This window comes from Pavona decussata, unplaced genomic scaffold (genome assembly GCF_977016875.1).
Source record: "Pavona decussata unplaced genomic scaffold, jaPavDecu1.1 SCAFFOLD_127, whole genome shotgun sequence".
Taxonomy (NCBI): domain Eukaryota; kingdom Metazoa; phylum Cnidaria; class Anthozoa; order Scleractinia; family Agariciidae; genus Pavona; species Pavona decussata.
Window position 1 is genome coordinate 665,536 of NW_028145541.1, and position 17,968 is coordinate 683,503.

The following is a 17,968-nucleotide window of genomic DNA, read 5'->3' on the forward strand; positions in this document are numbered from 1 at the left end:
GTAAAATGGCGTTTACGTTACGTCCCCCCTTAAAGTTGAAGATATTTCTTTGCCAGGTCCTTATAGTTCGTATCCGCGAAGTCCTTGTCCTGGGTAATGATAACATTCCACAGTATTGGGCCTCTTTAAGCGATGGAAATTTGACCGTAATAAGTGTTTAATTATGCGTTGAAAACCGTAAAGTGGTTTAGTAAACTCAGGTATGTTCTTTGGGTCCTGGCACACCGCGTTCTCCGTTCCTGGAGCTTAACTGGCACCCACTCCTTCGCAAGTAAAAGACAGCGCGAAAAAAAAAAAATGAAAGGAAACTGGTCGCGAATGATGACTTTCGATCCACACGTGCATTAAATTCAAGATGGCGGCGTCGGAGTCTGTTAGAGCTCGCAAAGTTTTTATTCATCCTGTAGTGTTGTTTTCCATTGTAGACGGCTATGAAAGACGCTCAGAAGATGCCAAAAGAGTTATAGGAACTCTTCTTGGATCAGTTGACAAAACATCCGTTGAAATTCGAAGCTGTTTTGGCGTTCCACACAATGAATCCGAAGACGAGGTGAGGACAACTAGAAACGTATTTTTTTTAATGATTCCACTTATCAAGCTTAATGAAATAACGTTTAGTTTGTGCAATCTTTAGTTGTCTAACTCGGTCGAACCAAATTGCACTCAATTGATTGAGTGATTGGATGAAAATAGAATCGCTTCACATATATTTTAGTGTCAATGTCTTTAGCACAGAGGCTGACAGAGCTCGAGCTTGGAATTTGGAAAGGTTCTTGGTTTTTGCAGAGAGGCGGAAAATGACTGTTTATGTTGGCTGCAACTGTAAAACTCCAATCTTTTCCCTGGCTTTTGGATTTTCTTTAAGGATCGATGTTATTTGCCCAATTGGCACTTGGAATATTACATAGATCTTTTAAAAGTCATCGATCAATTATATCACTGTCAGGAGAAAGTCGACAGTGGGCCTTGTGGTTTGTTTATTCATTATTTTTTGTAAAAGGACACTTACAGTTGTAAGTTGTGGTTCTTGTACAGTTCTGCTTGTGGCTGGCACAAATATACAAAATTATGTACATTATTAATTTTGTTTTCTTTTATGTTCTCTAGGTGGCCATTGAGCTAGAATATGCCAAAAGTATGTTTGACCAGCACAAGAAAGCACATCCAAATGATGAAATAGTTGGCTGGTTAGTAACTTATTTGTACGATCCCCTCATTGTAATTGATAGTACTGGAAAAAGGACATGAATGATGATTTGGCCTTTATCCTGAGAGAATTTACACTTGCTTTACATATGTGTTATTGAACTAGTGTCGTGAGGTCCCTATTGGGAAGATATTGGTTTATGGTATGGTATGGTATGGTATATTGGCAAGTTTATGGAATAAGTCGAAGAGGAAACCTGTCCATAAACTTTCAAAATAAAGGAAGAGGCTAATTTTTCCCAAATAGGACTGAAGAAGCCAGTTCAAGAAGGTTTTTACTATATAGGCTTTCCTGCTTGTTGCTTTCTTTACTTGTTTAATATGTTCAAGCAGTGCAAAAAAAGAAATTTCCCCATGTTTACCTCATAAGCTTTATTTAGAACAGTTTTGCTTTGTTTGTGTCAAAATTGAAACCTTTTGCTCCTTTCAAACCTACACGTATGCTGTAATGGAAGCAAAGCATTGGTGGTTGTCAACAAAAGCAATCATTCAAGTGTTAGTATCTCCTTTATTTAGGTTAATTGCATTTTGCTCAAAAAATAAAATAAGCAGCAAGTACTCTTACACGATAACCAGGCTCTGTACCAAAATAGGTTAAATTTACGTCTCATCTGGAACAATTTTGATTTTAAGGTATAAATCTGTTAATTTTAACTTATGGATCAAGTGATCAACTCTACTATACTTGAGCAGGACCCACCGAACCACAATAATAAATTGTGGTCTCTGCCTGCATCCCCCTTCCTCAGCCTCAAAAGATGGTATCTTTATTGCATAGCCACTCTGGGCAGCAGTAAAAGATGACAGTGAGATTCAAACCTTACTTTTCTTTCCTGTAGCAATGCTGACTCTTTCAAGCTGAATATTTCTGCATCAACTCAAATTTGACATTGTATTACCACCTCTTGTAACCACTGGATACTATTTTGTCTGTTTGTAAGGTATGCAACTGGTTGTGATGTTACCGAGCACTCTTTGCTGATCCATGAGTACTATTCACGAGAGACTAGCAACCCAGTTCATGTTACTGTGGACACTACACTGAGAGGATCACGAATGGGGATCAGAGCCTATCAGAGGTGATTAAGGAGCTGTTTACATGTACATGGAGGGAGGGAGATCCAAACACTAGGTAGATCCTAGAAGGCAGATTATCTTGGTGCCATAATTATGTTTTCTGTATCCAGTTTACATGAACACACAAAAGGTTGTGCTTGGCCCTAGCACTAGGATCTTTTTAGCGATGGGCTCTTCCTTGTTCAGAGATAGGAAGATCCCAGCATTAGGAAGATCTTAGCACCATGTAAACTACATGTACATGTACCTTCACTCAGAAGGTCCTAGTACTAAGGACTAAAAACAAACATGGCAGCGGCCCGGCGTTCAGCTGCTAAAGGCCAACAATTTTTTTTCTTTTCCTTCTCCAGTTGGTAACCACCCCAACCGAGCGGCCCGGCGTTCAGCTGCTAAAGGCCAACAATTTTTTTTCTTTTCCTTCTCCAGTTGGTAACCACCCCAACCGAAATTTCTGCATGTAAACCAAATGAAAAGTTGTTTCGCCTTCTAGGATCTTCGTAACGTTAACTAAGATCTTCCTCCCTCCATGTAAATAGGGCCCAAGAGGATATAATTGAAGGGCTTGGTTCATGACAAACCTATATGTTACATTACTTTTGTATTTTTAGCATAGATTCAGCAGATTTTTTTTCAGGTGGCCTTCAATTCCTTCAGGAAACACTGGACCAATATTTTATCTGTTACTTTACTCTTTGTTTGCACTAAAATCCTATGATTATGGGCAAGATTTCTGTTTTTGTCACAAAACAAATTGCAAAGCAGTAGATAAAAACAGTCTTCGCATTTAGTACCACACAAGTCTAGTGGTGTATGTTACCTGTGCATTGTAGAGCAGTTTGTTTTATTATGTTATTGAGTGTACACTGTACAAATTGGTTGCTGTGTAATTCATATCTGCATAGTTTTGAGCCACCAAAGTTACTTTTCGTTATAGGCTATGAGAGAAACCGCTTGCGGTACATGTGTGATGGACTAGCATCCCATTCTGGGAGGAAAAGTGGTTTTTGTAATTGCACATTTCAGGGCTACATGTAGCATAACATTTTTAAACTCTGAAACAAATTACAACCAAGTTCATGAACAGATTTGCCATGTCAGGGAATTTAGCAAAAATGTGAACTAAAGTTTCACAGAGATTTGCTTCAAATTCAAGAGAGGACAGAAATATGAACTTTTCTGACTTTTAGAAACCTCTGCTCGCACACCAATCATTTCCTTGTAAGAGTCACAATTTTTTAACTTACAGTATGTCCTCGGCAAGTTCAGGCTTATCTCCATGTAACTTTCTCATGTTTGCTCAATCTCGTACCCAGAGTCCTCAGGCTTTTTGGTCAGCGGGGCGGCGCCAGGAGAGACTCTGGGATAATGGAAAAATATCATTTTTTTGATTGGTCGTCTGCATAACAATGGAAGACCGACAGGAAGTCCGTTGGTCATTTGCGGAAGTTAACCAAACCGGAAACCCCCTACCAACTTTCCTTGTTTTGGAGGGAGATTTGAAATGTCAAACTCGGAGTTTTGTAATTTTTATGTGTGTGTCACGGTTATTTTATTTTATTTTTTTCACACCAAAAATTAGAAACACTCCAATTCAAAGACAGGTTTTGAATTATGTCAGTGAAACAATTTCTAGCCGGCTAAACATCAGCCGTTTTATCGTAGGAAGTTTGCCACTACTGTCATACGACAGTAAATCACGGCAAAATGCAAACAGCTTAAACTGATTACTGTTGCTGTTGTGAAAAATTATTTTCGGAAAATATCATTATATCAGTCAGTTTGGGAGAAAAAGCGGTAGGAGAACGTATTGGTGAAGCCGTTCGCAATTATGGAAACATTAAACGTAATAGAGAGGACATTGGTGTCGTCAACATTCTGAATAATTCGAACATGTTATTTACTAGTGAAGGTTATAATGGAAAAATAGAGAAGTTCTTTAACATCTATAAATTTTGTTGTGGATAAAAATTTGGAGATGACTGATCTGTTGTGGAGTGGAGTCCATCTCAGGTTGCCGTTTCGATTAATTCCCTTTCGGTTTTGCCACAAGGGAAACGCTGAAGACATCTTCACGATGATAAAACGCCGCACACGAGAGCAAAAGTTTCACTTTTTTCAGTCACGGCCCATGGCCAGTTTGCCAAAGAAAAAAATTCAGAAAAAATTCCCCCTTTCAGGCGGAGGTAATGGTGTGTTGAACATTTTTCTTAAATTTTGAGAGATTTTGTTTTGAGAAATTTTGTCAGATTTTTTTCTCACTGTTCCATATTCCATACAAAATAAGAACAATTAATTATTTGTCCTAAAAAGTGTATAAGGCCGTGGTTTTAGGTTACCTTCAGATGAAAGATGAAAGTTTAATCTCAAATGTAATAGTACATACAGATTTGAAGTTTACTTTTACAGTATAGGGGCAGTTGAGAATAAAGACTTGTTGCCTGTTACTCACAACCATCTTCTCTGCAAGAAAGTCAACACACTGTGACAGTGAAGAGCCACCCAACTTGACCAGTCAAAAAACAGGTGTAGATAATACTGAAGCCTAAAGCTGGACTTCGAAATGCAGAAGTACCTTAAAATCTTTACATTTATTTATTTCCCACAAGTACACAGACAAACAAATAAAAGAAAAAAAAACTCAAGTAGTGGAGAGGATCAGGCTCAATAAAAGATACCATGAGGCTTATGAATATTAAGCCTCCCCAATCTTAAAAATATACAAAAGTTATTACATAATATATTGCTTGGAGTTTTTTTATAACTAAACAAATAATGTACACTGAGTTTAAAATAAAGATGGCAAAAATTTGAAGGTAATGATAGTTTAATTGTACTCTGTTAATGTACTGTACATTAATATGTAAGTAAAAACAATCTAACTTTTTTAAAATATTATTTTTCCCTTCATCTGACAAAACATACAAATACTCCATATTTGAAGAAGTATGAGACAAGGAAACTGTGGGTTCCCTTGTAGACAAGTGTGCAATCATGCCTAAAGTACCAGTTGTTGAAAAAAAAAAAATAGATGAGCGGTGGTGTGACTTTCTGCGCTATATGTTATAAGGAGGAACACCAAGTCTTCCCTTAAAGGGTTCAATTGGGACGCTATTATATTGAGGAGATACAAGAGAAGGCCCCTGCTCGATTTCATTCCACTGCAAGTGTACCCGTTGTACATAAACATGGAAGCCAAGTACCCCAAGTTTGTGTGGCATATGACCTGCAGATAATGCTTGCACAGCCTTGTGCAGAAAGTGACCACTTTCATCATAATTATATCCTTATCAAACACTCCACTTGTAATTGGTAAATTTACTGACATAATTATTTTGGCAGTGGATGGATTTTACTGAATAATTTGGTGAAAACAACCCCGTCTATCATTTCTTCATGTAATATTCATTCATGTAATTATTATTGCTAGTAAATATTAGCAAGAAATTTGTGGTAGCCAGCAGGTTTAAGCATAAAAATTATACTTCTCCGTGAATCCTACCGTTTATTGTTATTTTGCACTGATAATCAAACAAAAGAAAAACTTTCAGACACTACAATACTAGCTTGCAGAAAAACTGCATTCAATATTTATTAAAGAGTGACAAGTCTATAAAATATATATGTTGAACATTCCAAGGATTCCAATGGGTCCTTTATTCCCTTCCCCTTCCCTGTGAAGGGGTAACTAATAAATAATGTGTAACCATTATCTCATCAAGTATGTAGAATTTTTAAGTATAATTTGTTAACAAAACTGTTAATTATAGAGTGATTATAGATGAAACATGAAGTTTTACAGTCAATGCTTGTTAGACCCTCCCCCCCCCCCCCCCCTGCCCCCAAAAAAAGAATTACTATTCAATCTATCTTATGGGTTAAAGAAACATCACTAGCCTTATTGTTTATTCTGCTAACCAGCTAGTTTTGTAACTGATGGTATGACAAATTTAAATGATTTTGAATTATTATTTTGAACGGTGTATTTCTATTGTTCTAGACATTTGGTCGATGCAGCTGATAAGGCTTGGTCCAGTCCCACAAACATTATGCAATATGCTGGATGACTTACATTGTGGCCTAATAGACAATCAGAGCCCAGGAAGGGCTTGAAATAAGAGTCACGTTTGACAATTTTCAGTTTTAGTTTATAGCTAACATTATTGTCAAGGGACCAAAAATTCCCACAAGTGCTGGATAATTTACACAGTTCAGCAAAGGTCTCACAACACTGTGCCAATCATTCAGGATATTGGGGAGTTTGACAATAGTAATCATCTGTCGTCAAAGCAAGAGCTGCAAGATCAGAGAGGAGATTATATTATACAATTCAGCAGAGTGTTGGTTGAGTATAATACTTCCCTTGCTTAGCCTGAAGTCAATTAAACGTGTGATACCAAATCACATCACCATCCAGTACTCAAAAGAAATGGCAAATCCTTCAGAAATTATCAATTTACCAGTAATGTGCCCTAATCAATCAGAATACATTAGGTAATATGTGTCAGTATCTGAGCTATCTGACTCAGCTCTTAGTTAAAGTGTGCACTCCACAACCAGATGAAGTCAGGCCCCACCAAAATTATTTCAATTTATAATATAAACACAATTTCCCCAATCTTTCGACCCTTTCCCTGTGCTTCCTACACTGCACCCAAAATTACAAGAGAACTCACATAAGATAATTTTAAATTATTTTACCTTGATTACATGTATACAAGAACAGACTAAGGAGATTATATGCACGGAATAGAAATTTACTGACTAAATGAAATATAATAGTCAGGTTATCAACAGTCTCTCAACAATCACATTATAACCAATTTACTGATGAGAGGTGGCATGATTACCACTCTCCAGTCCATACAGTTCTCATATAATTACTCTGTGGTAAGGCAGAATAGTTAACAAATTAAACCTCAACACAACTCACTATCCTTATTTTCAAAGCCTGTTGGCACAATTATCCAATCTCTGTTATACTACTTCATTTTATTTCTAGATACATTATTAGTATGTACCTGGGATGAACTCTACAGCACTAAAAGCATGCAAGATGTGAACACTCTCTATCAGTTTTGCCAAAAGCTAGGCAAAAGGAATGTTTAGTCAGAAAGAAAAACTTCAAAGCTGCTCTTGAATTCATGGCATGTATTAAATATGCTGATGTTGAAATTGTACTAGCTTGCACTCGAACACATATGACTTTCTTAAATTCACTTAAAGAAAAGCGTGCACACAATTCAGTCTAATAAAATTAACAATTTTTGGGACAAAAAAAACCTTAATTTACAACAGTAAATATTACTAATATTAAGAGGTGATTTAAATTATTGTCAAATGGTAACATGTATGTGTTCATTGAATCCCATTTGGACGTAAACTGTTAAGGGAAGGGGAGAAGGTAATTTGAACATAAATTCAATACACAGTTAGCTGCTCAGTTCTGTGAGAGGAGAAGTGATGGTTCCTTTTTATTTGTAAGTATAAACAGTAATAAAGAAATATGTTACTTGTCTGTTGTAGCAACGTCGAATCAAGTCCACCTTTCGCTCGCTCTTACATGAAAAAAAATCCAGTTGCTTTGATCCGCTCTTACGGGAAAAAAATCCAGTTCCTTTTGATCGCGTGGAAGAATCAATTTTGGCTTTCTCGAACACTTTCAAGGCCCGATAAAACCTTCAGGCCCAATAACAATAACACGGCTGCCATTTTGGGGCATTTGACTTCCGTTTTAATCTTAAGCATGCGCACTAAGACCGGAATCCCACGTTTTCTGGGATAAGAAATTCCATTATCCCAGAGTCTCTCCTGGCGCCGCCCCGCTGACCAAAAAGCCTGAGGACTCTGGGTACGAGATTGATGTTTGCTAATTTCAGTATGCCAAATTAATTTCTGAACTTGTTTTTCAAGTTAATGTACTGGTACATGTAATATTTCAAATGTAATGCTTATGTCAATAATTACATGTATGGTATTATTACACAGGTGATAATAGAGATTCTCTTGATCTCATTAGTAAACAATTGCATCATTTCTTGCTTGAATCACCCGGTGTGAGGTGATTAAAGCAGGAGTGCTCATTTTCAAAATAATTGCCTGGCAATTTGTTGATGTTTCTGAGGAGGCAAATGTAAATACAATGATAGTAAAATTAATGCAATTCCAAAAAGTAATGAAGATGGTGTTAAGTTTGGGCAATGCTTTTCAAGGGCAAGATAAGAAAGTTTTACTAATAGATATATTGAACCTTGTAAATTTCAGTGGAAATATTATGACACTGTAAAAATGAAAACAGCAAATAAAATTTGTATGGCAGCATGTATTGGTTCATGCTGCATAAAGTGGAGTTAGCACTGGCTGTGTCAGGTGCTCATCAAACAGACTTTGACATGCTTGTGTATCTTCTGCTTGCTTAAGAAACTTTAAAATGTGTTTGATTTGTGTTCTTCAGCTGTAAAATGGGTGTTCCCGGAAAAACAGAGGGTACCATATTTTCACCTATTCCATGCGAGATTATGCTCAGTGGACCAGAAAGAGTCGGAGGTGAGAGGCTGATCATCAAAATCAGAACATGACTAGTTTTATGTGCTGCATTGTAGAGGCAGTTAATTAACTGAAATTCGGTGATACACATTTAACCATACTTCAGTTAAATTTTCAGGGTCCTGCAGCAGTTTTAATGTCACTGAATTGTCAGTAATATGCTTGAGACTAACACAAAAATGGTGTTGGAAAATGTTATACATGTACATGTTGATAAATCTTGGACCAAAGTTCACCAAATTTTATGATAATCAAGATCACATTTCCAAAACTCCTTCATGGTAGTGATTTCCCTTGTTTTGTCTTCATGAATTAGTTTTAAGTTTGGGAAGTAAATTTCAAGTCCTATCATTAAAATGTAGAAACTTTTTTTAACGTCAGATGGCAAGTGTATTTTTCCTGAATTGGCCATCTAATGGAACAATGAACTTTTTGAAACGAAAATGCCTACAATAATCTGAAACTAATAAAGTTATTTACATGTACGTTGAAGACCTTGGCCATTTATTAGTTTTTGACATCTTCCTGTTACCAACAATAGACGACAAACATTTGACTAACAAAAGACATTAAAATGCATGAATCACTTTTTACAGTCTTCACAGCCAATGACATTTCAGCTTAACTGACAGATGAGCAATAATATTTCAACTTTGTTGACCAGGTCAATAACCAGAGACATTCCACCATCGACTGACGTTCCACAATTTTCTCTAATGATGACTTCATTGTAGGTTGTCAAAACGTCAGCCAGTGTCACCTCAAACCCGGGGGGGGGGGGGGGGGGAGGGGTACTCCCATAATTTTTAACTAGGGGTGTGCCGCTGGGATTCTGAGAACCTTAACCTATACTAGACCATGTTAACCTTAATTTTGCAGCCCTATTCTAGAGTAAACACCAAAAATCCCTACCCTATCCTAAACCTATTTCCAATTTTTTAATGTCGTTTACCGGGAAACTTTCTCAGACTAAATTCTTTGACAAGCAACAGATTAGTTTCACAGAAAATGATACCTTATTCTAGATCACAACTCTCTGATGTCTATACCCTATTTGAGAGTAAACTTGCTGAAAACCATACCCTTCACAGCGACACATACCTATATAGCTCATATATGGGAGTACCCCCCCCCCCCCCACCCCTCGGGCCTCAAACAGCCCTTTTCAGGATTATACTCAGGATCATAATTTACCTTTTTAAAAATTGCTATTTTTCATCTTAGTTAACTGGCTTCAGAGAACCAAGAACACAGCCAAACAAAGCATCACTCCCCTGTCGGACATGCAACATGTTAACAGGTTGGTTGACTGCTTGTAAGTCTGAGCAGCAGGCTCTGTAAAACCAGTTCAATGAGAGAAACTTGCTAGCATAAACAGAAAATGAGCTGAAACACAATGCATACCATACAATAATAATAATAATAATAATAATAATAATAATAATAATAATAATAATAATAATAATAATAATAATACCATAACTTTAATATACACAGTGGGTCTGTCATGAAAGGACACAGTCATAATTATCTAAACATTGTCTGCTGTTTACAATAACAAGAAGGCTTGCATCCCAGACTAGAAAACTATTTATCTCCCAAAAATAAACCACTTATTAACAGATTTGGAGGCCCACTGATTGTCTTAAGCCGCGGCCTAAGTTAGACTGTTTAAATAACTGGCCCAGTAAGTTTCAAAGGAATAGCTTGTGGGCTCATGTTAGAAATTAAAAAATATGATTGCAATACTAAAGTATTACTAAAGAAGGCAGCAGCAACTGGCTGAGCTGTTGGGTTCAAGTCCCGCTCTGGCTGCAAGCTACAGTTGTTTTCTCAGTAGCCCAAGTTCAACTCCTTGACCATGCTTGTAAAAGCCAGCTGGTCTGCCACCTGCCAGTTGGGATTTAGACCCTGTTATGTTCAATTCAAATATTATTTCTTTGTGAAGTTTAATGCTCTGTAACACTAGCACTTGTGCTATAAACACTTCCAAGGGTAATTGACTATTATGTACAGGTGTATACTATAGTAATAACAAGTTGGCAAGCAAAGCAATTTCCTTCAAAACCGCTCATTCCTTTTAATCAAGTCCATGGATTTCATTTTCCGCAATGATACTCTTCAACCCACAAAGGTCTTTTAAAATGTAGTGGTTGTTAACTACCTGCCTGCCTACTGTATTTACATGACTGTTGTTTTACAGCGCAAGTGAGAGACTGTTGGAAATGCTTGGTGCTGTGGTGTCATATGTTGATGATGTGTTGGTGAGTATCAAATTTTTTTCTCACCTTTATCTACGTGCAAAACAAAATGTCAAATAGTATACTAGAGTACTAAAATAACTTAACTAAATCGCTTTATTATTTAAGTGTCAATGTATTTAGCGCTTTCCAGACACTTTCCAGATCGAATTAGAATTTAGAAGTGTTGGTTTTTGAGGAGAGGGGAAAACTGGTGTACCCTGAGAATAACCCCTTTCGGAGTAAGGACAAGAACCAACAACAAACTCACCTCACATATGATACCAAGTCCAAGAATTGAACCCGGGCGACGTTGGTGGGAGTTGAGTGCTCTCATGACTGTGCCATCCCTGCTCCCAGAGTAACATACTCCATTTGCCGGCTTTTTAACTAAAATTGTGAAACTTCTGTTTGTGTTTATGAAAAGGGGACAAGGGATTGATTACTTAGAACGTTTATCATGCCTGTCTTATATTGACAGAAGACAGATTTTCTGTAGAAGGTGCGTTTCTGCGTTTTGTTGAGAGAAATACGCAGTGACTGTAGTTCATGTTTTATGAAACTGTTAGTGGTTCTACAAGAAGTTTCCAGATACAACTAATCAACAGTTTTTCCAGGCCTCCAGTATTCATGATTTTGTCACAGAATGTTATTGCAGGAGAAGGATCTTCTGTTTAGTTTAAAAATAAAAAAACTAACAACGAATAACAAACTGGCCTGCCTAATGTGCAAGCTAGCAAGCCATGATGCGAGCCATCTGGTGTATAAAATACCTGTCCTTATTAGAGGACTGGATAGTAAACTTTATGGTCCCTTTATAAATGTGGAGGTTCCAGTATAAAAAATAGTCGATGTGATGCTGTTTCACTCAATTGGGAATTTTTTGGCCTCTTCTGTAGGCTGGAAAAGTTGCCGGAAATAACAGTGTTGGTAGAGACTTAATGGAACTTGTGACATCTGTTCCTCGCATGTCTAAAGACGACTTTGAATCGATTCTTAACAGCAATATGCAGGTATATGTCAGTTTGCCTTCCTTTCCCCTCCTTCCTTGCATTTCTCCTTTGAACCCTCTTTCACTCCTCCTAATTAACTTTCTTCCTTCCTTCCTTCCTTCCTTCCTTCCTTCCTTCCTTCCTTCCTTCCTTCCTTCCTTCCTTCCTTCTTTCCTTCCTTCCTTCCTTCCTTCCTTCCTTCCTTCCTTCCTTCCTTCCTTCCTTCCTTCCTTCCTTCCTTTCTGCTTTTCCTCACTCCCTCGCTCGCTCCCTTCGTTCCTTCCTTTTCTGGTTTTTTTCCTAACTTCTTTGTTCTTCCTCTTCTTCCTTCCTCCCTCCCGGCTCCAACCCTTCCTTCGGTCTTACCTTTTTGTCCCTTCCCTCCTCTTCTCCTTCTTCCTTACCTCCCTCCCTCCATCTTTTGCTAATCTACAGTAAACCTTCCTTCTCGTTCCTTCCTTTCACCCACCTTTGTTCCTCATCCCACCGTTCGTTCGTTCGTTCGTGCCTTCCTTCCTCTCTCTCTTTCTAGTTCGCCCCCTTCCTTCTCTTTTTATCTTTCGTTTATCCTTCCACTCATGTTTTGCTCCCTCTTCTCCTTAATTCACCTGCTCCACCTTTCTGCATCTTCCTTTGTTTGAAATATTGTCAATATTTTTACACAAGCTTCTTTAAACTCTCTTTCTAGGATCTGCTGATGATTGTGTATCTATCGGGCCTTTGTAAGACGCAAATTTCACTTGGAGAAAAACTTGCCACTGTGTTATAGTCTAATAAATTTTAAAAGATCCAATAAATTATAGAAACCAAATCCTGCCAAAGTGATTTCTAAAAGTGACATTTTTTTTCCTAACCTGTACTTTAAATCTATATCCATAAAGGATAATCCTTTACTTGGTATTAATGCTAAAATTAGTGTTACTTCTCTGCATAGTAAAAGTATGTTATCTACTCCTGGTCGAGGTCAGTACGATTGGCTCCTCAAGTCTAGTTTTCAAATGTCGGGAAAATCCCACCTGATCGGGGATTTCGTTTTTTCCCGCATCAACACATTTTAGTACTGCAATGCTTATTGGGGACACTGTAAATGACTGAACCAAACATACAAACTGTACGTAACATGTTGTTAAAAATCCCAACAGCAACTGGTTGGCTATTTACAGAGCGTGGCCTTGGATTTGTAAGCGAGGCTTCCCTTGAATAATCCGAGTGGTTAGAGCGGAACTTGAACTTGAGACCTCTGGATTACAAGTCCAGCTCCCTTACCACTAGGCCACGTCGCTCTCGATTTATCCCCAGCCATACCAGACCTACAATGCAATACAATGCAATACAATGCAATGCAATGTAATGCAATGCAATGCAGTACAATGCAATACAATGTAATGCAATACAATGCAATGCAGTACAATGCAATACAATACAATACAATGCAATGCAATACAATGCAATGCAGTACAATGCAATACAATGTAATGCAATGCAATACAATTCAATGCAATACAATGCAATGCAATACAATGTAATGCAATACAATGCAATGCAATACAATTCAATGCAAATACAATACATGACAATACAAATACAATACAAATACAACACAATACAAATACAATACAATACAATTCAAATACAATACAATGCAATACAAATACAACACAATACAATAAAAATACAAATACAATACAAATGCAATGCAATACAATACAATAAAACATAAGTTTATTTTGTCATACACTTAGCTATAGGTAACGTGAGTCTGCGATGATCCACCAGCTAGTTTTCAAGTATTCCACATAAATTAAAGTTTAAACGATAATAGAGCACCGGGAGAAAAATATGAAATGATTTCTCCGAAGAGGAATAAATTATAATCACTTTATAGCTTTTTTTTCTCCAAAATACTTAGAAGGAACTTGAAAAAATTGGCCAATCTTTTCAAGTTGCAATCCATTTCCATCCTGGCCATCCGCTGACAAAGATGAATGATACTAGTTTCCCTGCACTAGTAAGGTTATCCCAAAGACCCCGTTTGCGCTTCATTTACTTAAAATACGCTTTACAATACAATAATAGACCCCGTTTGCGCTTCATTTATTTAAACTACGCTTTACAATACAGTACAATACAATACATTGCAATATAATAGCTTTATTTAAAGAGGCGCAATGGCCTATTAAATTTCTCTAACTTACAATGTACGGCCCTGAAAATAAGACGAATAAATACAATACGCACATAATTGAAGTCAAAACGATAAATCTAATTGGAAAAAATATTGTAACATTCGTAGTTTGCAGTTAAATGAGGGATAATAACTATTCGTAAAATATAAATATATTAGTCGATGTAGAAAAAGGTAAATGTGTATAAAATTTCTAATGAAGGGGTGGTTAGCAATACGAAAAGTACTTACCATGCATAGTATAGCGGCAATTCGAGCACAACGGATCTTCCAAATGCTCAACAGAGGACAGACATGAACGAAACAGATTTCGTACTTTAGGCAAGAGGAGAGAGGGTAGAATTAAGGTATTTAGGTTTTATGACTTAATCATTCCAAAATGAATTTTTTAAAAAGTCTTGTATAGCAACCCCTCATCCATACCTGATAAGTTCTTCTGCTTGAGTCCGCAACATCGAGAAAGCTGCATCACTTATAAAATTGGCGCGAAAACAGAACGAACTCTTCGGTTAATTTATTAAAGTCATTCCACATAACACCGTATTTCGCATAATTATGCTATTCCGGGCGTCATGCAACATGCCACCCCTCACCGATGCAAATCAGCACGCAAGATGATTTTGGGTACAAGAAATGCTAGAAAAATTGAGTTATTTGCTCTGTAAATTAGTAATAGTCAAGAAGTTTACAATGCATAGCAGCCTATCTCTCACTCACAGAAAAAGTTCTTGCGTGTTTGTCATCTATGCTCCAGATGTTTTGAAGTTAAATAAACTCATGCAAATTTGTGTTTGCTCTGATCTCGAAGGCCAAGAAACCAAATTATATTCTCCACCGTTTCCACAATGTAACTTCGAATTTTGATTTGACTTTCACTCTGACAGTATAGACTCTGACAAACTCTTACTCACTCGTGCTTTTTTAGTTGCGTGACTCACTCACCAAACGCTGAGCGAAGTCAATGCCTTCGCCGCGTACAAGAAATCATCTGTAACTTTAATATGCCAAACATTTTCGAGGATTCTCGCGCTACGAGATTCTACTGTAGTAACTTACGGTATAGGTGGATAACTAGAGTATCAGCACTATTTTATAAGTTCAAACACTGAAAACGTGCAATGCCCTTTCTATTGTGTCATTGCTCCTATTTAGTTCCAACTACAGTAGTTCTATTATGACCTTTATCATACACTAATTCTATTGTTTCATTTTCTTTGCCCTTCTTTGCATGCTTAACAGTATGAGAAAGCAATGAAGGCTGGTCACTACCCCCTCAAATATAACTATCAACATTCTCTCCCCGTTTTACTTTTATGCTATGATATTACAGACCGGCCCAATTGAAATCCTACTCTGCGTGACCGACATACTTCTTTGTGAGGTCTCTGTATTTTTCTCTTAGTCTCCTTGTCTTTCATCCGTCGCGTATAGCAGCGTATAGCCACATGTAATCAAAGATTGTCTATTTTTACCAGAGAGAGCTTAGTGTAAGTTTGTTGGTGTGTCAGTGGTTCATGGCCGCCGTGTCTTTCCTTGATACGTCTTTTCTATGTCAGGTCACATTCTACAGGTCACACTGAAGTACAGGTCACTCTTATATAACAAAGAGGGTTAGAGTGTGCGTGCCCTAGGCCTGAATTAGCCTTTTAGCATGGAGTTTAGAGCCAGGCGACCCTGTTTAGCTCGTTTATATGCCATTATCACAGTGACCTGTAAAAGATAGCTGCCGCTCTTTGGTTACTTGATAGCTATTAATCGGCAGACGGGCAATTTCACCTTTATTCCTCGAAAGTTGCCGCTCTCGTCTTTACATGAGTACGGAGCTAGATACCTTTCCAAGCGCTCTTTGGTGACAAGTGAAACGTCAAAAATACCATGTGTTGTAGACCAATGCCACTTCAGAATACTGGCTTCGTTTTCAAAACTAATTTCTGTGCTGTAAGTCTCGTAACTTTTGATTATTTTAAATCCCGCTAACAAAGCATACTTCTCGATTTGGGCCCTCGATTCGCATTGATACATCTGGCAAATCTGTTCTGCGTTCTCGGGATTCAATTCCTTATAGGCATTTAACTCAAAGGGCGGTAGATGATCGAGATAGTTTAAGGCTATTTTGCTTCCTTCACTTAGACTTCCAAACATATTCTTGAAGGCCTGCTCTTTCTCAGGTATCCAGTGAAGGGCAGCATTACAGAAAATAAGGTCGTACCTTTCCGCTCCCATTCCTGGGAAGTTCGAAGCGCTTCCTTCGACAAATGAGATATTCTTGATATCACTGTGAGTTTTCCGAGCCAGCTGAATTCGTTCCTTGTCAGGGTCAACACCGATAACCTTTCCCTCGGGTCCTACCAGCGCAGCTAGGTATGCAGACAGCTCTCCTGTACCGCAACCTAAATCCAAGATGGCGTCTCCTGCTTGAGGGCAAACATCTGTTTGGATAAACATTTCACCGTCTGTCTTTTGCACGGAAAGCGAGGCTTGTTTGTAGCCCTCCGCTACATTGCTGTTGAAGAAATTTGTCATGTTTCTTATCTCAGTACTGAACATTTAATGATTGTTCATTAGTCAACATTTCATGATCGTGACTTCTGTAATCATGATCGTGACGCTGTAATTATAACTATAACAAAATTCTCGATTGTGATTCGCTATCAGCACGTGGAGTCCGATACGGTCTGTAATCATACGAATGATTAACGACCGCTAAGCGGGATCCGATTTGTTTCAACAAATGATTGATTGCTGACTGAATTGGACGACACAAATTCCCGCTTACCAATTAATCTTAACCATTACAATTGCCGAGAACAATTACAAATGGCTGTGAAAAATGAACAGTGTGCTAGTGAGACGTTTCGGAGAATGTAGAAACAACCGTCAAGCGCAACTATCCTATCAACTTTGTTTTCAGGGTCCTTTCTGTTCCTTTCTCGAGGGGTTAAGAGAGAGGGGTCCTTTCTGTTCCTTTCTCGAGGGATTAAGAGAGAGGGGTCCTTTCTCTTCCTTTCTCGAGGGATTAAGAGAGAGGACCCTTGGGGTGCTGTCCTATTGCAGCGCGCGCGCTCAATGACGTCCGTTGTCCAATTAAAGTGCACCTAACCCCCAATTTTTTTTTTTTTTTTTTGCTGAAATAAATCTTTGCACCTGTTCGAAACGCATTGAGTCTTTATGCGCCTTTTTTTAAAAACCAAATCTTGACTTTTTATAGGCTGTAAAAGTTACGAAATCTAGCCATCATCTGTCCCATGACCGAGCTAATAAAGGGCATGGGTCTATTCCTTACATGACGTCACAAACTGCTTTGCATGCATTTTCACAAAGGTCACAAAGACTTAATACAATGCAAATCAGTTTGTGACGTCAAATAAGGAATAGACCCATGCCCCTTACTAGCTCGGTCATGAGACAGATGATGGCAAGATTTCGTAACTTTTACAGCTTTTAACAAGTCAAGATTTGGCTTAAAAAGGCGCCAAATAGCGCAATATGTTAGAAAAAAAAATTGAGGGCTTAGGAGCTCTATAAATAATAATGATAATGATAATGATAATGATAATGATAATGATAATGATAATGATAATAATAATAATAATAATAAAGACAATTTGTATACCGCATTTTAGATCGTTTATTGATTATTACACGCTTTGCAGTCTCAGCAACTAAATTACATGTCTAAAAATGTATAACAATATATAATTACAATTAAGGTATAAAAGACATAT

General features: G+C 37.6%; 1 protein-coding gene across 1 annotated transcript; it reads left to right on the forward strand.

The window, feature by feature from the left end:
- The first annotated feature begins 340 nt into the window (after nt 1-340).
- LOC146469063 (eukaryotic translation initiation factor 3 subunit F-like) lies at nt 341-12,867 on the forward strand. Its single transcript, XM_085123734.1, has 8 exons — nt 341-550; nt 1,108-1,187; nt 2,148-2,285; nt 8,735-8,826; nt 10,051-10,126; nt 11,030-11,090; nt 11,966-12,079; nt 12,747-12,867. Exons 1-8 carry the CDS (start codon nt 356-358, stop codon nt 12,825-12,827), a joined length of 837 nt encoding a protein of 278 aa, XP_084979860.1. The 5' UTR covers nt 341-355; the 3' UTR covers nt 12,828-12,867.
- Nucleotides 12,868-17,968: the final 5,101 nt, after the last annotated feature.

Bases quoted from the DNA above. Each gene is read 5' to 3' on its own strand.
- LOC146469063 (XM_085123734.1), top strand. From the start codon at position 356: ATGGCGGCGTCGGAGTCTGTTAGAGCTCGCAAAGTTTTTATTCATCCT. The intron at 551-1,107 runs GTGAGGACAACT...TATGTTCTCTAG, and splicing joins ACAATGAATCCGAAGACGAG to GTGGCCATTGAGCTAGAATA. The intron at 8,827-10,050 runs GTGAGAGGCTGA...TTTTCATCTTAG, and splicing joins TGGACCAGAAAGAGTCGGAG to TTAACTGGCTTCAGAGAACC.